Source organism: Lygodium microphyllum, chromosome 13, assembly GCF_053477565.2.
Source record: "Lygodium microphyllum isolate KBCC chromosome 13, Lygodium_microphyllum_v1.1.10, whole genome shotgun sequence".
Classification (NCBI taxonomy): domain Eukaryota; kingdom Viridiplantae; phylum Streptophyta; class Polypodiopsida; order Schizaeales; family Lygodiaceae; genus Lygodium; species Lygodium microphyllum.
The window spans coordinates 56,284,103-56,306,817 of NC_141147.1; the positions used below are offsets into that span (position 1 = coordinate 56,284,103).

Sequence of the window (22,715 nt, forward strand, 5' to 3'; positions counted from 1 at the left end):
ATCAATTTCTGATACCTTACTATTTAACATTGAAGGGTTGGATTTTGCTTATGACATTTGGAAGCATCTGGAAGAATTGTATGCTTAGAAGAGTTTTGCAAGCAAAGTCTACTGGCTAAAGAAACTCATGGATTTGCATATGAAAGAGGGTACTTCAATGTCTACTTACCTTAGTGACTTTAACTCCATTTTCAGCTAGCTTACCACTTTGAAGTTCAATATTGATGATGAGTTCAAAGCTACGTTCTTGCTTTGCACTCTGCCTGCCAAAGAGTTGGGATACCTTCAAGACTACTATGAGCAATTCTAATGCTATGCTTTTGTATGTTGATGTAGAGAGTGCTCTACTCATGGAAGAAATGAATCGGCAAAACTATGCATTCAGTAAGTCATCCAGTGCTTTGCATACTAGAGGCAAATCATAGCAGAAAGGCAAATCTAATAGCAAGGGACGTAGTAAATCACGTAATAAGGATGTTGAATGCCATCACTGTAGCAAGAAGGGTCACTTCAAATGCGATTGCTATGAATGGAAGAAAGAGAAAGGGAAGGGCAAGAAGATGGATGACAACAAGGAAGAGAAGAAAGACAGTTAGCTTGCTAAGAAGAGCAATGTAAAGATCGAGGAGGTGAATGTATTAGCCATGAGAGCGATAGTGGGAATGATGTACTCTTTATCTCGTCATGTTTCATTGCACATGCTATGATGACATGCACACTTGGATTTTGGATTTAAGTGCTTCTTTTCATGTCACCCCTCACTGTGAGAGGTTTACAGACTATATAGGAGGTCGACATGGTGTTGTCCATCTTGGGGACAATTATGCATGTGACATTGTAGGCATTGGCAGTGTGCATCTGCAGTTTTAGCATGGATCTATATTCACTATTCAGAATGTAAGGTATGTACCTCAGCTCAAGAAGAGCTTGATTAGTACTAGTAGACAACTAGATGACGATGGATTTCATACCACCTTTGGTGATGGGAAATGGAAGATCTGCAGAGGATCTAGGGTTATTGCCAGAGGCTCAAAGAGCGATACTTGTATCCTCTTCATGTATCTAGTGTTTGTGACCATGTTGTTGCCATGACCGAGTAGCCAAGTGTTTCCTTGTGGCATGGCCGGTTGGGACACATGAGTCAAATAGGAATGAAAGTACTTTCTCATTTGGGTTACTTGCCTTGTCTTCGTTGTGCTGATTTTGAGCACTGTGATAATTGTGTTTATGGTAAGCATGCGCAGACATCTCATAAAAAGTCTCTTTCATTGAAATATTTGCCTCTAGAGTTAGTGCATTCTGATGTATGTTAGATGCCAGGGTTATCTCTAGGATGAAAGAAATATTTTGTCACATTTTTCAATGATGCTACATGGAAGGTATGGGTTTACCCTATTCGTAGCAAGGACGAAGTGCTCGATATGTTTCAAAATTTCTTGGCCTTGGTTGAGAATCAAACTAATAAGACAATTAAGTATCTTCACTCTGACAATGGTGGGGAGCATGTGTCCAAAGCCTTTCATGCATTTTGTGACAGCAAGGGGATAAAGAGGGAGCTCATTGCCCCTCATAATCCACCCCAAAATGGAGTTGCAGAGCACATGAATCAGGCCATATAGGATAAGGTCCGTACAATGCTGTCCCCATGGCCTTTGGGTTGAGGCTGTTATGGCAGTCGTTCATTTGATTAACAGGTCACCGAACAGGTCTTTGCGGGGGAGAGTCCCTCAAGAAGAGTGGTCGGGCAAGCCACCTTCTTATGCTCATTTGAGAGTGTTTGGCTGCAAGGCTTTTGTGCACATAAGAACGCATCAAACTAGAACCAAATTCCTGTAAATGCATATTCCTAGGATACGGTGATGAGGGTCAGATGGGATATAGATTATGGGATCCCGAAAAGAGAAAGATAGTATGCAACAATGATGTCATCTTCCATGAAGATCACATGCATAAGCAGCCCGTAAAGATTGAGGAGGTCAAAAGGGTTTTTTTCATGGAGGATGCACCTGTTGGACAATAGTTTTTGGACAGCAGTATATACCTATTGTAAATACTCCTAAAAATGCAATAAATAGTGCTGAAAATGACCAGCAAGGTATTGCATGTGATACACCATAGTTTCAGCTTGAAAACATGCAGTTAGGACAGCACAAACTGTCAGGACAACATGCTAGAATTTTAGGACAACAACCTATACTACATATAGAATTGCAAGCCCGTATTTCAGGACAACAGCCTGTACATGCAAAATTACAGGCCCGTATTTCAGGACAGCAACTTGTAAATGCATATTTGTAGGCTTAGTAACGAGCAAATGCAGAACCTTTGTTGTGTAGGTCAATCCGACCTTCTAGGTAGCCAAATAGGTTTATTCCTGATGTGCAGTATGCTGCAGATTATGTCATGGTTATTGACTGTGGTGAGCTGTCATGCTTCAAGGAAGCAAAGACTAGATTGGACAACAAGACGTGGTTCAAGGTCATGTCGTCGGAAATGGAATCACTTGATAAGAATGGTACTTGCGACTTAGTGCAGCTGCCTAAAGGGCAGAAAACCCTTCCATGCAAGTGGGTTTACAAGATGAAGGTCACTTTTGGTTCCTCACCAAATTACAAAGCAAGATTGGTTGCAAAGGGGTATAAGCAAGAACATGGAATTGACTTTGATAAGATCTTCTCTCCTGTAGTCAAGATGACTACCTTGAGAACCATTTGGGGCTTGGTTGTAGCTCAGGATATGGAGCTCATACAGATGGATGTAAAGACTATATTTTTACATGGTGATTTGCATAAAGACATATACATGCAATAGCCTCTGAAGGTTTTGTTGCTAAAAGCAAAGAGACAATGGTCTGTAAACTGAAATGGAGTTTGTATGGTATCATAAGTTTGATACTTTCATGTAGTCTCAAGGCTTTCAGAGAAATCATGTTGATCACTGCTTGTACACCAAGAAGGTAGTATGGTAGCCTGACTATCTTGGTTCTGTAGGGTGATGACATATTGATTGTTGCCAAGGATACTCATGCCTTAGATTCATTGAAGAAAGTCTTCATGGTAGCTTTTACATGAAGGATCTTGGTGATACCAATCACATTCTTGGGATGTGGGTACTCAGAGATAGATCAAAGGGGTTACTCTATCTATCTCAGCAAGAGTATGTATCCAAGATTTTGCAGCATTTCAATATGGAAGGGGGGAAAGCAATTGGAGTTCCATTGCCTCCATATGTGAAACTCAGTGTAGAGGACAATCCGACATCTAATGATGAGAAGGCTGAAATGGCCAAGATTCTATATGCTTCAACTGTTGGCAGTTTGATGTATGATGTGGTTGCTACACGTCTTGACATTGCCTTTGCAGTGTGGAGAATCAAAGTTGCAGTAGGAGAAAAAGTGTGCACAAGAGGGAGATAGAAGCTCAAAGTACAAGAACAAACTCTTGTTTACTAAGTTGCTCAAGGTACTGTTGGGGGTAAAGGCGCCTCTGCCGTGCCGCCCCGTGTATTACTACACTGACAGTACCCGCCACTGCACACTGCAGGTGCCGGGCGCCCGTCACGTCACTTTATTCTTTATTCTTTTAGTGACAGTTTGAATAAAGGAAGGCCCGGTCACACATTGTGACTGTTGGAGTTCCCATTTCTTGTCTCTCTCTTTCTTGCTCTTGCTCTCCCGCCATAGCTCACGTGCAAGCTTCGATCCTTCTCACCTTTCAACTGGTATCAGAGCTTGGCATTCTCTTGCTCGAGCTCGACTCGGTGCTTCCCGACCTTCGCATCGACTCGCTTCACGCATTGGGTCTCCATCCCGGCAGCCATAGCCGACCTCTTGAGCTCCCGACTCTCCCCGGCTTCCCGAGCTCCATCCTGGCCTTCTTGAGCTTCATCAGGGCCTTGCCCTTGAGGTATTGCTTTAGCATTTGCAGGCATTTGAGTGTATTCTCAGATTGAAACAGGGCAGGAACAAAGGGCAGCCACTCTTCTTGAGCTCCATAGCTCATATCTTCCCTCCCCTTTGCATTGGGCCTTCATGGCTTGGTATGTGCCTACCTTGGGCCATCATTGAGCCCCCCATTACCCCCTTTTCAGCCCATGTGGAGCAGCAGCAAGCTCAGCACCAACAGGGTAGATTGCATCATTTTTTTCCAGGCTGTGAGCACTCATCTACTTCAACTCCACTCTTGGCCATTGCTTCTTGCTCTCTACCTTGATCAAGAGGGCTATAGACTTCATGTTTGATGTCATTCAAGCTTTGGGCATTGGTCTTGATCATTCGGGGCTGATCTCTTCAGATTTGGGACTATCATAAACTGTCATAACAGGCTGAAAATAGGGCAGCACCATTGGCATTAGCATTTGTTGCTTATACTCCATTCCGGTTGTGCTATTTGATGCCCGTATGCAGTCTACATGATGCCTAGTGCCTTGGGAATGTGTGCACATGATTATGCCATGATTTTGGCCTGAAATATTGGCTGATTTGGGACTGTTATTTACTATTATACAGTGCTGGAAACAGGGCAGCCACACTTGGCATTGGCATTTGATGCTTATACTCTACTCCGGTTACCTTATTTGATGCCCGTATGCGGTCTACTTCCTACCCGGATGTATTGGGGATGTATGCAATTGATTTGACCATGATTTTGGCTTGAATTCGGGGCTGAAATCTACTGTTTAGAACAGTAAATACATGCTGGAATAACAGTGGGCTGAAGGTACTTTACAGGCTTTGGCACTTACCTACCGATACCGGATGTATGCTTTGAGCTTTGGCATGATGTCTCTGACATTTGGGGACGACTTGGAGCATATGTATGAGATTATGGGATGCTTTTGAGCTTCACATTAGCTCCGTCTTCACTGGCATTTGGACCGACTTGGCATGCTCATGGACCGCCTATGCCTCATGTCTCTGCTTGACAGTTAGGCTTTTGCATTACATGCTTTGGTTCGTGACATATGCTATTTGGTTCGTGTATGCCATACCGACATTTGGAGCTTGGATTTGGATGTATTTGAGCATTCCCGGCTTACTTGATCACTGATCTTGGTTGCTATTTGGATGTCATTGAGTTGACCGAGAGCTTATTTGGGCTTATGTATTGCTTCATGGTTAATACGACCAGTGCTTCATGTATGTCATGCTCTCTTGGATGCGCTTGATGCATTGACAGGGTCACTTATCACTGGTGCTTTCTCTTGGGTTGTTTGAGCTTTTGAGCTCGCTTTGTATGCCTTTTGTGCCAGTGGGAGCATTTTACATGCTTGCTTGACCTTTGACAATTGCATGCTATTGGAGCACTTATATGTATTGGGAGCAGTTTATGTCTTGAGTAGCTACATACGCATTGAGACTTTGGGATCATACTCCGATCTTTATGGATATGCATTGATGCACTCTTGGTTCACAGGATGCTTATGAGCTGAGTCTCATATTTGGATCTCTCTCTTTGAGCAAACACCTATTTGTGTCAGATTTTGGCAGTTATAGGAACACTTTGCCTAGAGTGTCTGGGGGTGTGCCTTTCATGGCATATGTTATTTTGACATCCTTCGCTGTTGAGCTCATGTTCTTTTCACTGTCAAAACAGCAAGTAGTTTTGGACTGTTTGGGCATTTTCAGCCTGCATAATGGCGTCATCTTCGCATGATAGTGCCATCTTTAACATTACAAAGTTGGATGGTACCAACTACTCTTACTAGAAGAGTCAAATATGGCAGGTTTTGGTGCAGAAATCTCAGATTAAGCCACTTCGGTTGAGTGGGGAGCAGCCTCAAACTATGGACAATGACGACTGGCTTGAACTTGATGAGCTATGCAAGTCCACGATTGTATTGTCTCTCACTGAACAGGTACATTATAATGTATTTGAGGAAGCACAGAGTGCATGGGATCTATGGAATAAGATCAAGAATCTTTATGATAAGAAAAGTTCGGCGAGTCAGATGTACTGGTTGAAGCAGCTTATGGATCTACGCATGAAGGATAATGCGACTATGTCTACTCACTTGAGCCAGTTCCATGCTATACTGAAGAACCTGACTTCGCAGGATATCACCTTTGGAGAAGAAGTAACTCCTCTTTTCTTGCTTGGGACTCTGAATGAGTCATGGGATGTATTCCGCACTGCCCTATGTGCCTCTAGTGCTACTCTAAAATTGGCAGATGTTGAGAGTGCTCTTCTTCAGGAAGAGGTGAATCACAAAAACTTGGATGCCTCTCGTGGTAGTCATGCTTTGACAGTTAGAGGCAGGAATGACAGGTATGACCGTGGTAATGGCCGAGGCCGTGACTCGCAGAAGGGTCGGTCTAAATCTCGTGGAAAGTCGCGTAGTAAGTCGCGTGGGCGCAACGCTAATGTCACTTGTCATCATTGTGGGAAAAAGGGTCATATCAGACCACAGTGTCATGAGTTGCGCAATGAGAAGCGCAAGGATAAGGGCAAAGAGAAAGTGCAAGAGAAGTCCTCTGATCGCAGCATAGTACCTGCGAAGTCCAGCATCAAGATTGAAGAAATTAATGTCATGCAGACCAAGGATTCCGATGGTAGTGATGAGTTCATACTTGCAGCTAGTTCTTCTGATGCTTCACACTTGACTGAGACACCTAGTATGTATGCACAGTGCTGGTTATTGGATTCAGGTGCGTCCTTCCATGTGACGCCTTACCGTGAGTGGTTTCACTCTTACCGTACTGTATCTGGATCAGTCAGACTTGGAGATGACAGGTCTCTTGATATTGTGGGCTGTGGAGATATTCAGTTGCAGTTTTTCATTGGCAGTTCCTTTTTGCTCAGGGATGTACGTCATGTACCTGCACTTACGCGCAGTCTTATGTCTGCAGGACAGTTGGATGATGCAGGGTTTCATGTCTATTTTGGGGATTCTGCCTGGAAAATTACCAAAGGCAGACTTGTGCTTGCTAGAGGCACCAAGGCTGGCAGCCTCTATCCTCTTGTTGTATCTGGGTCTTCTGTAGATCATGTTTTGGCAGTGGGCTCTATCCCACATGTATCACTTTGGCATGCCCGTTTGGGGCATATGTCTTTGAAGGGAATGAAAATGTTATCTGGTTTGCAGTATCTTCCGCCTTTGGACTATGCACGTTTTGACTCGTGTGATCATTGTCTTTATGGTAAGCAGAATAGGTCTACGCATAAGAAATCGGGTAGGCCACGCATGAGTGAGCCCTTGGCATTGGTGCATTCTGATGTTTGTGGGCCTATGCCTTGCATGTCTATGGGTGGTGCGAAGTACTTTGTTACCTTCATTGATGATTTTTCTAGGAAAGTGTGGGCTTATCCCATAAAGCACAAGTCCGATGTCTTGGCAGTCTTTCAGCATTGGCTTGCTCTTGTTGAGAACCTGACTGGGTATAGGCTGAAATGCCTTAGGATTGACAATGGGGGAGAATATGTCTCACGTGCTTTTGAGCAGTTTTGTGATGACAGGGGTATTAAGCGTCAGTTGACCGCCCCTTACACCCCCGCCCAGAATGGTTTGGCTGAGCGCATGAACAGGACTATTCAGGAGCGTGTCCGTTCTATGCTTAGCCATGCAGGCCTACCCCAGAGTTTTTGGGCTGAAGTGAGTCGATGTGAAGGTCGGGAAGCACCGAGTCGAGCTCGAGCAAGAGAATGCCAAGCTCTGATACCAGTTGAAAGGTGAGAAGGATTGAAGCTTGCAGGCGAGCTATGGCGGGAGAGCAAGAGCAAGAAAGAGAGAGACAAGAAATGGGAACTCCAACAGTCACAATGTGTGACCGGGCCTTCCTTTATTCAAACTGTCACTAAAAGAATAAAGAATAAAGTGACGTGACACTCTATCTTCATTTACTAGTGACCCATAGGCTGTTTATATAGCCCTTGCCTAGCTAGGGTTAGGGTTTCCCCTACCCTTTAGGCTATTCACACCTATCTGCCGTGTCTCAAGTTTGATACTCATTTCATTTACTAGTGATATGCCCTGTCTTCTTGCATTTGTTACATTTCATTTTTTCGGGATACTTCTTCCAACAGTTGTTTACAATACGTCATTTTTTCTTACAGAAAGAACATCTAGTGAGAACTATATGTACCAATACTTGATCACAAGAAGTTGAAGATGCCTAATTTGGTGCTGCCTTCTTTGTGGTTCCTCTTTTCTTCATCTAAACAGGATTGGATGCTACTTGCCAATGTAGGATTTGGAATGTTGGTAAGAGTGGTTGCAAGGGTAGGAAACACCTTTTTTACAGTCCCTTCATGTGAGAAATGAATTTTCCCAAGTCTTCTCCTGATCTATATTCCAAGCTAAAGAATTCAACTTTAAGGAAGATTTTAGTATTTTTACCAGTGGCTCCATAGAGCTTTTCAAGCTCATCCCATTTTTCTTTAGCAGTATTTAGTTGATCGACATGATGAATTAAGGACTCATCTAAGTGTAACATGATGATTGCCTAGGCATGTTGGTCATCTCTACATCAACCAGACTTGTAGAGTTTACAACTCTAGAGCCTTGAATGAGAGGCCAATACCCTCTCTCCATCATCTTGTACTTGATAAGTACCTGCCATGGGTGGAAATATTTGCCATCAAATTTTCAAATTTGAGGACGAACATCAGCATATGTGGTGGCCATTGGGAAGGTCTTACCACTTGCTAGAACAAGGGCAGTGTCTAGTCCCTTACAAGCTTTCCACTGAATGCGAAAGCAAATAAAACACTTGATATCAAAGTTTTAATGAGGAGAAAGGCTGAAAATCATACATATATAATATTTCAAAATATGACTTTGGTGGTCCTTTCTTTTGTGCAATCTTCTTCCGAGGTTTAATGGTCTTTTTAGGCTTCAATGATTTGAGCCTAGACTGGGACTTCGGGCTCCTCCTTGTGGTATGGATTAGTGGATGAACCTTGTGTTGGACAAGGACAGTCTATGATTTCAATGCTTGTTCCTGATGATTCCGAGGAGAGTACAATGACACTCATCCCTTTGATTTCATTGACTAGTGTACTTGAAAAAAGTCACTCAAGATATGCAATATAATTCTAGTGTATGATGGTTTATGCGTTTATAATTGTACACATAGTCTTACAACTTGAAGCAAAGCATTGAGTTGTTTTAATTTCCTGATAAAAACATTCAGATTGTGTAATTATTAGCAGCAATGATGATTAAACAATGTGCCTTAGTGCTTACAAGCACTCATTTGTAGCTCATGTTGCTAGAGATGGTAAATGTCGGTCTTGATAATCTTGATGATAGCTTTCCAAGTGCATTAACCTCTAAGATTAAGTTCCCTGATTAGTAATTGACTCAGAAGGAGTTAACTTAGTGATTAAAATCACTGTTAATGACCAAATATTGAGAAATCTGAAAGTTGAAGAAGCTTAAAGCTTCTTGGCTATGGCTGCCAGGAAACTGATAGTCAGGGTTTGGCTTCTAGCAGCCAAGAGAGATCAAAATTTCCCAATCCCTCTTAGGGGGAGATGGCCCACTAGGGGGGCTATGAAAGCCCTATGGTGGCCGTCATTATTGCACCTCCTACAGCCCATGTTGCTGTAGGAACTGTTCGGCTGTCCAGAACTGTGCCGTTCTGACAAAAAATGCAATGCGGTGCTTGTGGTTGCCCAATGTCAAGATTTAACCTGCCATGCAGCTGCGCCCTGAGGTGGAGAGAAGGCTTGTAGAAGATGGTAGGAGCTGAAATGCCCTCCTATGCATGCAGCAGGTCCACCAAGGTCAGGGGGTTCAAAACAAGCTATGGAGGTGAAGAAGATGGATGAAAAATGTTCTTTTTGTGCACTTAGTGGAGATGAAGTTTGAGGAAGCTAAAGGGATTAGAGGAGGCTCTGATACCATGTGGAGAATTAGAGTTATAGTAGGAAGAAAGTGTGCACAAGAGGGAGATAGAAGCTCAAAGTACAAGAACAAATTCTTGTTTACTAAGTTGCTCAAGGTACAACATGGGTACACTCTATCTCAAGTTTGATAGTGACCCATAGGCTGTTTATATAGCCTCTGCCTAGCTAGGGTTAGGGTTTCCCCTACCCTTTAGGTTATTCACACCTATCTACCCTCATACACCCTTGCTTAGTGGGTTCCTATGCCTATCTTCTAACATGCAGTGGGAGTGGTTAGCAGGTACATGGCAAACCCTAGCAAGAAGCATTGGGAAGTAGTGAAAGATGTTATGAGATACCTCAAGGGCACAAAGGATTTGCGCATCTGCTTTGGTAAGCAGAAGACATATGTTGTTGGCTTTACGGATGTAGACTATGCTAGACATGTGGATTGCATGAATTCCACTATAGGGTATGTGTTTAACTTCACAGGGGGATCTGTCTCTTAGATATCCAAGCTAAAGAAGTGTGTTGCACTGCCTGCTATAGAGGCAGAATATCTGGTTGCCACTGAGGTATGCAAAGAGCCCTTATGGCTGTCACGTTTGGTTGCTGAGTTTGGGATTACTGAGGTTCATGTTCTCCACTGTGATAGTCAGAGTGCTATCATGTTAGCACGGAACCCTGTCTTTCATGCAAAGACAAAACACATACAGGTGAAGTATCATTTCATCAGAGAAGTACTTGACAGCAAGAGCATTGAGCCGGTCAAGGTGCACACTAATGATAACCTTGAAGATCTTCTCACACAAAGGGTCTTCTAGGGTAGAGAGGTTTGCCCATTGCCAGTAGATGATGGGTATTGGATAGGTATTGTCTTTTTAGCTTTGTATAAACTTAGACTTAGTTTATTCTTTTTCTCTACCTCTGGGCACATTGCTTTTAGGGGGGAGGTTGTTGAGATAAAGGGCAGTGCCCATGTTCACCACTTGTAAGGGCCAGGTTGTAGTACACATACCTATCTAAAATCATTATTGAGGTACTCTTTAGTACCACAAATCCTGTGTTTCTATCTCCTCTCTCTCTCAACCTACATCTCTACATAGAAGCTCCATTGCAGCTAACTCAACATGGATCTACATTGGAGCCTTTGTATACCTCTATTTTTTCACCTGGCATTTCCGCTAGGTCAATGTTTCTACACATTTATCAAGTGGAGGAGACTTCTTTGCTTGTCTCTTCTTCTAAGTATCATTGGTTCATTGCTAGTGGTACATCGAGTCCTATGACTCCCCAAGGTGATTTGTTACAAGTTCTCCATCTGCTTGAGGTTATCATAACCGTTGGTGGCATTTCTTTGGTTCCTATTAGTTGTGTTGGCATCTTGCCTCTATTGTTTGATTGCCCCATCAAGCTCCATTTCTAAGGCCCTACACATTCCTAACTTTGGCTTCCCTCTCCTCTTAGTTCATGGCCTTCTTGGACTCAGGACTTGTGCTATCTTCACCAAGTCGGCCGTCTTTGTTGAGGATTCTTCTACAAGAGCTACCTTTATGACAAGTTGGCAAGATCGGGGGACTATCTATGCTCCATTCCCCTTTCTTTGTGCAAGGCCCTCTGAGATAGTTATCTATTGTGGCACCCATTCCCAATTGTGTGCCATTTGTTCCACAGGTTCCATCCCATCCTCCACTATCTCCTTTGGTGGCTCTTTCCTTGTATGCACTCTTCTCATCTTTCCCTTATTGGGTGAGAGGTAGATTGGAGGAGGATCAAGTGGTCTTTCTTCTTCTTTTCATTTCTGAGGCATTTCCTCTCATGGATCAGGTGCTTGTGAATTGGGTTAGGAGCATGGAGTAGAGACTGTAGATCAAGTACCATCACACGGATCGTGGAGACATGATCAAACCTTCTCTTCATGGTGTTGAGGAGAAGGTAAGGTAGTGAGCTCACTACACCCTTATCAATTTGTTCGTTCTTGCTTTCATGTGGTTTGGGAGAAGAATAGATCGATGAGTTTAGAGGAAGTATAGGCTATGTGAGAGGTAGTTGTTGCCGAATCAAATGAAGTGCTTAAAATAATAAGCATTCTATCAAGTCTAGTGGTCCAGCTTACAAAAGCTTTTAAAAGGAATTTGAGAACCTATAATATCTCTACTATCACATGTAGGAATTCTCTTTATTGACCTAAAATATCCCTACTATCACATGTAGGGAATGTAAATCCCTAGTTATATGTGGGGAATACAAACATATGTACAAAGGAAATATAGGAGAATTTCCTACATTTCACAAAATTTCTTACATAGGGAATGATTAAAAGTCCCTTGTATAAGTAACACTAGCGAAATTTTGTGAAATGTAGGAAATTCTCTCTATAATTCTCTCTATCCTTCCTCTCTCTATAATTCTCTCTGTGTTCAAATTCTCTCTCTTTTTCTTCTTATTTTCTCTCTCTCATTTTCTTCTCTTTGTCTCTGTCTCCCCTCTCTCCTCTCTTTTCCTTTTTTCTTTTTCTTTCTCTGTCTCTCTTAAATTTTATATTTCCTCTCTCTATAATTCTCTTTCTCTGTGTTCCCTCCCTCTCCTTTTCTTTCTTTTTTGCTCTTTGTGTGTATGTGTATATATATATATATATATATATATCTCTCCTTATTTTAATTAAAAAGAAAGTTTTTTTTCTTTTTCTTTTTCTTTTAAATTTTATATTTCCTTTCTCTATAATTCTCTCTCTGTGTTCAAATTCTTTCTCTTCTTCTTCTTATTTCCTCTCTCATTTTCTTCTCTCTGTCTCTCTCCCCTCTCTCTCCTCTCTTTTCTTTTTTTCTTTTCCTCTCTCTCTCTCTCTCTTAAATTTTATATTTTCTCTCTCTATAATTCTCTTTCTTTCTTTCAAATTTTATCTTTCCTCTCCCTATAATTCTCTCACTGTGTTCAAATTCTTTCTCTTCTTATTTTCTTTCTCTCATTTTCTTCTCTTTGTCTCTCTCCCTCTCTCTCCTCTCTTTCTCTCTCTCTCTCTCTCTCTCTCTTTTAAATTTTATATTTCGTCTCTCTATAATTCTCTTTCTCTCTTTTTCCCCTCTCTCTCTCTCTCTCTCTCCCTCCCTCTCCTCTTCTTTCTTTTTTACTCTTTGTATATTTCTCTCTCTCTCTCTCTCTCTCTCTCTCTCTCTGATTAAACCTTTTAAAGTAAACTTTTTGTTTAATTAAAATAAGGAGAGAGAGAGAGAGAGAGAGAGAGAGAGAGAGAGAACCTAGGCCCTACGCATGAGAGAGAGGGGGGAGGGGGAGAATTTTTTTAAATTAAAAAAATACTATTCTCTTTCCTCTTTCTCCCCCTTCTCTCTTTATCTTCTTCTTTTTATCCTTCTTCTTCTTCTTCTTCTCTCTCTCTCTTTTATTCTATCTCCCTCTCAAAGTGTGTGAAAAACTATGTTCGAAAAACATTAAATTAAAAAAAGCTTTTAAAATATTTAATTAAAAAAATTTAATCTAACAGAGAGAGAGAGAGAGAGAGAGAGAGAAACTTTTGATTTAAAAAGAAGTTTGATTTAATTGAGAGAGAGAGAGAGAGAGAGAGAGAGAGAGAGAGAGAGAGAGAGAGAGAACTTAGGCCCTACACATGAGAGAGAGGGAGGGGAGGGGGATGAATTTAATTAAAAAGGGGACGGGGAAAAGAAAGAGAGAGGTTATAAGTGAGAGAGAGGGGAGGGGGTTTTAATTTTAAAAAAGGAGGTGAGGGGGGGAGGCATTAATGAAAAAAGGGAAGGGGAAGAGAAAATGAGATATTACACTTGAGAAAGAGAGGAGGGGAGGGGGTTTTGAATTTAAAAAATGAGGTTTGGAAAAGGGGGTACGTTCGGGAAGCCCTCTGGAGGTTCGGGGCTTTTCGAACCTATAGCTAAAATAATATAGTAGAGAGAGAGAGAGAGAGAGAGAGAGAGAGAGAGAGAGATTTTAATGAGAGAAGTAATGCCAACCTATGAAAATAATTTTCTCTTTGTTCCCTTATGTTGTTTTCCTCGTTTCTCCATGTCAGCTTGGGAGCAATGTGGAGGTTTGGAGAGTTCCATCGAGTCTAGTCCTTTTAAAGTATACAAAAGATGTTGCTATGAGAGTGAGAGAGAGAGAGAGAGAGAGAGAGAGAGAGAGAGAGAGAGAATATCTTTAAAGAGAGATAGTGAAGAGTAACAAAAAGATTTCTCTCTTTTTCTCCACATTTTTCTTTCTTTGTCCACATAAGCTTGGGAGCAATGTGGAGGTTTGGAGAGTTACCTTAAGTCTATGCCCTTTAAAATATAAAAAAGAAAAAAGATATTGAAACATGTATTCATATAATCAAATCTGGAAATTACCAAATGGAAAATTCCAGAAGAATACATATGTACACTAGCTATTATCGTAGTTACCATAGGCCCCCATGCAATAGGCAAGTGATGCTGCTGCCAAGTGGAGGAACAAGTGGTGGCAGCTAGGGCGATCTTGCTCCTCTCTCTCTCTCTCTGGTAGTTTGCAAGCAAGTCCTGCTATCTCCGGCCTCGCCCTAGCTCCTCTCTCTCTCTCTCTCTCTGGTAGTTTGCAAGCTAAGTCCTGCTATCTCCGGCCTCTGTGTATGCGCGCGTGCGTGTGTCTGTTTTGGCTGTCTCCGTGTTCCCGTTTCTGACAGAAGACATGGCTACCCCTGGTTCGGGTTCCAGCGTCGCGTGGGAGCAAGGGCGGATCGTGCCAGACGTTGTGAAGGCAGTGTCGGATTCAGGGCTCCTGGATGTCCGTGTGCTCTACAAGGAGATCGAGGTCGCCAACGGCTTGGCCATGCGGCGGGTGCAGACTCAAGCCCGTCCCCATGTGGAGATCAGAGGCCCCTCCGCTGGAACTGAAACCGACCTCTACGCCCTCCTCATGGTCGATCCTGATGCGCCCTCCCCTTTGAACCCTGTCAACCGCTGTTTCGTGCACTGGCTCCTTGTCAACATCCCAGGATGCACAGCTCCTTCCCAAGGTAAGGCATGCGCTTTATCTGGGGTGTGGATATGTACGATGTTACCCCATAGCTTTTCATTCATCTTCTATGCAGTGTGCATGGTCAGGGGTTTGCCGTTTTGGAAAACATTGCTCATGTCTATGAGCCAATGTGATTCATTGGTCTTATCTCTCGGAGTTAATCCATGCAGTGTCCACGATCAGGGGATTGCCATTCTGGGAAAGGTAGCACATGCATATGAGGGCCAATTGTGATCCCTTGGTTGACCCTCTCAGAGTTCACATGCACAGTGCATAGTAAGAACCTTGTCACGTTTGGGAAAATGTGGCACATGGAGATTAACATACACACAGCTTTTTATCTCTAATTGCAGAATGTATCTTGAACTGATGGACAGAGAGGGGGCCATGATATGTGTTGTATACACGGACAGTAAACTTTGGAAATGGGTTACCAATGAATGTGCTCTTATTAGTTAGCCATCCAACATCTGTTTATATTCGTTTCTTGTCTGGTGTTGCGGAGGACCATTCACGCAGAAATTTGGGAAACTGGTATTGAAGTTGTGCCTTACATGGGGCCTGCACCTCCCGAGGGCGAGCATCGCTATGTTTTTCTGCTCTTCAAGCAGGTACATGGTGTGGTTCTTTCACACTCCTTAGATTAGCACAATGCGCTTCAATGCTTAACATCCCTTGTGCATTTGCATGTGGTTGTGTATGTGGGCCTGAATCAGAAAGTGGAGATGAAGCCTGAGAGAATTCGAGATAGAAAGAAGTTCAATGTTGACATGTTTGCCGAGTTGCATGGACTTGGCCACCCGGTTGGTGTCAAATATTTCGTAGCGAAGGCTCATGATGAACTTCAACACTCAGGCAAACAAGTATGAATACTACAATCATCAAATCCTGGTCTAGGAACACATCCTTAGTAACACATCCTTTTGTATCTTGTTGTTGAAGGGAAGATCCGCTTTAGCAGTAATGCTGAATGGTTAGAGCCATCTATGCAAGTTTTATTCTGTCTGTTCATAAATGTTCTGCATTTTCCCTTGGTTTAGTATTTGCGCGGCTTTCTTAGAGAGGAGTAAGTCCCTTCACTCTCTTATGTTATTGGTATATAAGTTCTAGCCTCTTTTCTTTGAGAGGAGTAAGTCCATTCTCTTATGTTATTGGTATATAAGTTCTAGTCTCCTATGATTCGTTGAGAGGGCATTACGTTGCTTAGTCTGATGTGTTGTACAGTATTTATTTAAATGGCTGGCATTTACGTCTGTTCAGGCAATGCACTTAACGTTATTAAATGTTGTTGCACCTTATGATTCCTTTCCCAAGGTCTTCAATCATATTGCACAACCTTGTATTTGAAGGCAATAAATCCATCTAGCTGAGGGTTTGAGCACATGACTTGAGGGTTTGAGCACGTGACCTTACTAAACATGGGCATGCCTGCACATGTGCGTGCACATATACACATACACAATCTCTCTCCATCTCTCTAAGAAAAGGCTCGATGCTCATGACCTTACTAAACATGGGCATGCCTGCACATGCGCGTGCACATATACATATACACAATCTCTCTCTCCCTCTCTAAGAAAAGGCTCGATGCTCGATGGAAGACACTTAAGCCAAATATTTAACATCTTATACATAGCTTTATAATATTTTAAGACATGTAACAAAGTTGTAACCTCAATCAAACACTAGAGTTTCTAACTAGTCTTGTGAAGTCACTCCTTGAATAAAATCATGTTTTTTTAAAAGATCAAATTTGGTTGATAATAACAAATAAAATACCAAATTATGCAACTACAAATCATTCCAAGACAATCATCTAATTTGAGATTTTGTGGCTCAAAATCATTCTTCCACAAATCACTAATCATTGGTTGCTTCATAGTTTGAGCCTTATGCAATCCTGAATTGTCTATTAGCTCCTTGAGCTTGCTCTAAAAAGACCTAATATTCAAATACTCCTAAAGAGTGTGACATTCTCTACATTTTTTTGTTTGTAGGCATGTTGGGATATCCTCTTCGAACTTTTGAATTCTATTTAAGAAGTTTACTCATCAAAGCCTTTTAGAAAAAGCAAAAGTTAGAACTTATTTGAAGGAATTTCTTTTTATAAATATTCCAGTCGAGAGAACTTGTATGTTAGATGTGAGGGTCATGTCTAATTTTTATGGTATATGTTGATATTATTTTGGTCCTCATCATTGATTGTAATGAGGCACATATTGTTAATTTTAAGGTTGAGTTGAATTTAGCTTTTGACATGTCAAATTTTGGTTTGAGTGTATCATTACTTGGGCATTCAGTATTCAAGTAGAGTAATGGAGGCATTGCTTTGTCAAATAAAATATATTGAGATGAGATGTTAATAGTAGCAAATTCAGTCTTAATGTTTGCAAGCTTGTTGCTACTCTCATGAAGATAGGTTTGAAGTTGAGTCTTTATGTTGTTGGCAAGCTTGTTGCTACTCTCATGAAGATAGGTTTGAAGTTGAGCCTTTATGTTGTTGGAGATTGTGTTGATGTATTTCTCTAGCAGGAGGATGGATGCTTGATTTATATGTGCATTATGCGACACAACATTAGTTTAGTCTTACAAATGAGCAATTTTATGCATAGCACAAGCACCAAGCATTAGCAGGTGATAAAGTGTATTGCTTGCTACTTGAGTGGTACTTTGGCACCTTGGGCTACTTTATAAGAAGGAGAGAATCATTGCCACCATAATTACAAAGCTTTTTTAGATTTAGATTGGGTTGGTTATTACGACATGTATCCACCAGTGGTTTTTTCTCCATGCTTAGCAATTCATGCATATAGTGGTTGAGCAAGAAGCTGTCCATTGTGGCCCCTTGTAGTTGTAAGCTAGAGTACATGGCAACTTTTACAGTCATAGTTAAAATGTTTTTGGGCGATGCACCTTTGACTGATTTTTTTTTTTGGGGGGGGGGGGGGATATTATTTGCCAACCTTATATTCACCAAGTCATTGCATATTGGAAATTACACGGAACCTAATGTTTCATGATTATACTAAGAAAATTGAGGTGCATTATCATTATGCCAATGATACAATTACTATAAGAAAGGTCAACTTGGCTTATGTGCAAACAAAGGATAAGCTTGTGGATCTTTTTATAAAGGCTTTTCCTTGTGAGAAGTTCAAAGCTTTTTGTAAAGCTTCGAGCTTACTCCCCTTTGTGGATGAATCATAGTCTATTGGGATTGTACTTACATATGCAAGAGTGCCAACTCTTATTCATGGAATCACTCCTAGGAGGGATGTGTTACCATGTTTTGATAGTGATACATATGAACATACTTAAGACTGACAAGGCCTAAATCTTCTCTATTGCGATCACTCAATAGACTTGCTCACAAAACTTCTTTTTCTCCAAGTGTGTGTGCATTTGTATAACCCTTAGCCCATCACATATTTCCCAAGCTTGCTTTAATATAGAAGAAAGATCAAGGTGCAAAGCCTTGCAATTCCATCAAAAGGTTGAAAAACATAGTTAAGCAACCTCAACAAAGATTGATTGAATTGTGGAAAAGATCTCTTACCTCAACATTGAGCAATGTAGTGTAGTGACAAAAAAACAATGAGGACTAGCTCTACATTGAGCAATGTAGTGTAGTGACCAAAAAACAATGAGGACTAGTTTCTTTATTTACGTATCATTAGGGTTAGCTTGATTACAAATATTCTAGAAGACACCTCTAGGTAGGAGGATGCTTTGAAGTAAAAGTAAATATCATATCACATGATTATTAGTGGCCACAAATGTGGACGTAAGTTAAAAAGTTCACGTGCACATGATACTTGTAACAAAGCCAAGGTTCCATGTTCTCATTCAACATGGCTTACTTCATTATTTGTCCATCTTTGGCAAACCATGGTCATTAATATTAATGGATTTCAATACATGGATCTCACCCGCACAAGTTTTTGATTCCATTACAAAAGTGTTTTGACACTTCCATTATTTGTCCATCTTTGGCAAACCACAATCATTGATATTAATGGATTTCAATACATGGATCTCACCCTCGCAAGCACTCACATATGTGTAGTTTTCAAGAAAACCTTGTTTAGATACTTATAAAAGAGCACTTGGAAGTTTTGACCTTGTTGAGAAACTTCTACGAGTTTCAATGTCAACAAACTTTAGTGTTTATGGAGTGCTTGTATCATCATCATCTACGTTGGCCCTTATTTTAGGGCTAATCTAGAAGTCCACCTAAAACTCGGCTAATACTTTTTTGAGATTTAGGCAATAAATGATTTTCAATATCATCTTGTACTTTGTTGATGTCTATGTAATCAATAATGCTCATTCTTCTCAAGTTCTTTTCACACTTCTAACACCCCTTTTCAAACCACCTCTAAGAGTAGTAATTTGCTTTCACAACACAACATGCTCAGTAGTCTTCTCTCCATAGGCCCCAATAAACTCTTTGATTGATCATTCTACTTTGTGCCATCTACTTTATGAGAATGGAAAAATAGCCACAATAGAGATAACTAGAGAAGAAAACTAGTTTTGCAATGACTATTCTATACAATAATCTAAAAGTATCTTCCAATACACTTTTCGATTTCTTCTTAATATCTTTATATAACCATGAAAACAATGATCCACAGTAACCACAATACCTAGAGGACATGTAGATACATGAATATGTGGCTTTCATTGATAAAATTGAAACCTAAGTTGATAATCAATTGAGCAAGATCTTTCCCAGTTTTGAAATTCACTTTGGTATCCTATTGACTAATCAAGGAAATTCATACATATGCAAATGATTGTAAATTTCCAAAAGGGCACTAATTGAAAACAATTTGTTTTCACCATGTATAAGGTATCTATAAATAATTAGGTAAACATATCTCAATTTAGATCGATGCTTTCCAGGTCTTTAAACGGTAGTAGAGGAGGAATAAGGTCTTCTTATCTAATTGACCTCTGAATTTGAACTTCATTTGTATGATATCCATTAATAGATAGTGCAATAGAAAAGTTTGCACTATTGTTTGTGACAACCACCATTTTAATGAAACTAGCACCAAATCCTAAAAAATATTAAACCGTTGGAGTGAGATTCTAATTATTTTATCATATGCTTTTTCTAAGTCCATGTCAATAAGGACACAACCTCTCTTGGGGTTTTGAAAACTCTTGAAAAAAACCAAAGTAAAAATTTGGGAGAACCATATAGAAAATCCCATGAGAGAGAATTTTGGAGATAGCTTTATTTGACATATTTAACATAGTTGGGGGGCTCCATTTTGCCAATATGATCCTCTCCAAGGATTTTGGAATCAATTTAATAAGGGTTGGATTCACTTTAGCTATCATCCATACATTTTCTCTTGAATAATCTCTAATAGAACTCAAAAATGGCACAAATAATTTGCAAATTAATTCTATAAACCATTAGGTCATGGTGGCTTTCCCTATTCAAATACATTAGAAAAAAGAGCAGTTCCTCCTTTGAGAAGGTTCTCTCTAATTGCAAAGAAAAACTAGTTGGAGTCTTTGTCTACAACACTCCAATGACTATTTGGCATGTTTACAATTATCGACATGAAATCCATTGCCAATAGCTATCATCCATACATTTTCTCTTGAATAATCTCTAATAGAACTCAAAAATGGCACAGATAATTTGCAAAGTAATTCTATAAACCACTAGGTCATGGTGGCTTTCCCTATTCAAAGACATTAGAAAAAAGAGTAGTTCCTCCTTTGAGAAGGTTCTCTCTAATTGCAAAGAAAAACTAGTTGGAGTCTTTGTCTACAACACTCTAATGACTATTTGGCATGTTTACAATTATCGACATGAAATCCATTGCCAATAGCAACATCCAAATATTACTTGAAGACTAAAGCAAATTTTCATCAATTGTCACTATATTTATACTTTCATATTGATCATTTCCTCTAGTCTCATTGTGTTGTTTGAGTCTTAAAACATTAAGGGAGGGTTTATTAGGAACATCTCCAATAGATCTAAGGTTGAGATTTTAGTTGAAATTTAGCGCTTTCAATTACTTTCTCCCTGACTACCAAGGAAACTTCCATCTTATTGCATGTAGAGGTAGATACGTTGATTGATTAGGATTAGTCATAGGACACATGAGAAAAACATTTATGATCTTTCAATGCTATTGAGCATTTGTCTCCTAATGTGAGCTTTAAAACATTGATTATTCTTTGAAAATTTGACTTCCTCAATACATTTGTTCCATCTCATTCAAGGTTCTAGATGTTTGTATGAGGTCTCTAACCAAGATTCCTTCACACTAATGAAAAAATTTCCTTCAATAAGAAAACTAGTGTTTAGTCGAATGGAGGTAATCCATTAAAAGTCCTACTTGCATGTAAGATTTTGCAAGAGAGAGAACTAGTGTGAACGACTATAGTTAAGATAATATGAAAGGATATAATATTTGATCCATGACTCGATCAAGCATTGAGGGATATATTCTATTCATACAAGTAACTCCCCAAGTTCTATCAATGTGTTTAGTGTGCTAAGGAAAATGAATAAGACCTCCATCTCTCATCATTAAAAGATTCACAAGGTAGTTATTTGTGTACAAGAGAATCCATGCACTCTCTCTCTTCATGTATCATGCAAGCAAAACCATGAGAATGATAACATACCTTTCACATGCACTAATAGTCGTATTTTGATTCCATGGTAGTGATGTGCAAGGATGTCCATTTTATTTTCTAGAAGTCTCCCTGAAATATTTCTAGTTGCAAATGTATTGGAGGCATATGTTGAGGTAATGTCCAAAATCGCATTGTCTAAATTGTGACTTGTGCCACTAAGATATGCCCCAATCAGTCCATCTTGTATTGGATTGCACTAATTGATAAACAAAGTGTGCCACATTGGCTTCTCTAAGGTGATGCCACTAAGAAAGTGTACCCATGAAAAGAGTTCTCATCAAAATCATCCTTTCCAACCCAATCTTTTCTTGTGCTACAACTTCAAGTCCACACATCCACATGATATTATAAATTTGATTTTTGTTACCTAAGTGCAACACTTTAACATTCAAGTGATGCATGCCAACTTTCTTGAAAATATTACATTGTTGCAATTCGTATTGCATTATGATCTTCATGTCTTGAATGTCACTCAATACATCAAAAATGTTCTTTTCAAGAAAAGGTTTTTGTGTGAGTTTCTCAAGAAAATGTCTCTTGTCCCTAGTTTCAAACACATTCCCTTTTCCATTCTTCTACATTGTGATTTTCCTTATCATTAGATTCCTTTTGAGAGTAATCCTTACTTGTGCTATTGTAGGTATAAGAACATCTAGCTTTCATGGTGTTTTAAGCGTACTCTTTATTGTCTTTACTTGCCAAGGTATGGATTGTTGAGTCGTGGTAGGGGCATTAACCCTCTTGCACTATATCTAGATTAACAAATTTCTCTTCCTTGTAATCGTCTTCGTGATTTATCTTAGGAAACACTCTGAGTCTCCAAACACTACAAAATTGTATCAAGCATCTCAGAAAGCCATAAAATAAACTTATGTGATAGACTTAAACCTTGTTTACACCAAAGAGTTGCTAGATTTCAAGATGTTATTTCCTTTCTTTTTGTGCAATATGCATCCTCATTTTTTTTGTAGATGTTAGCATAGATGATTTTAAGAGCTAGTGTATACTTTCATGGTATAGAATATGTTTCGAAACTTGTATTTTAGACTTTCGAAAGTGTGGCGATTCGTTCTCTAAACCAGAGATATCCTATAATTGGTTGGCGATTTTGCTTCTATCTTATCTTCCGTCTTGCTCATTCTCAAAAAGCCCCATGGTTTGTGGCTAAACACACTACCCCCGATAGTGTGGGAGCCAAAGTCTATGAAG

General features: G+C 40.2%; 1 protein-coding gene across 4 annotated transcripts; it reads left to right on the top strand.

Annotated features, from left to right (window-relative positions):
- The first annotated feature begins 14,266 nt into the window (after nucleotides 1–14,266).
- LOC148026647 (protein MOTHER of FT and TFL1 homolog 1-like) lies at nucleotides 14,267–15,968 on the top strand. Of its 4 annotated transcripts, none has more exons than XM_087690495.1 (3): nucleotides 14,267–14,829; nucleotides 14,905–15,107; nucleotides 15,185–15,386. In XM_087690495.1, the coding sequence occupies exons 1-2, from the start codon at nucleotides 14,502–14,504 to the stop codon at nucleotides 15,063–15,065; spliced, it is 489 nt and encodes a 162-aa protein (XP_087546621.1). In that variant the 5' UTR covers nucleotides 14,267–14,501; the 3' UTR covers nucleotides 15,066–15,107; nucleotides 15,185–15,386. The 4 variants fall into 4 exon arrangements, with proteins under 4 accessions (XP_087546621.1, XP_087546622.1, XP_087546619.1 ...); XM_087690496.1 differs by having other exon boundaries at nucleotides 14,905–15,035; XM_087690492.1 differs by lacking the exon at nucleotides 14,905–15,107 and adding an exon at nucleotides 15,548–15,968 and having other exon boundaries at nucleotides 14,275–14,829; nucleotides 15,351–15,442.
- Nucleotides 15,969–22,715: the final 6,747 nt, after the last annotated feature.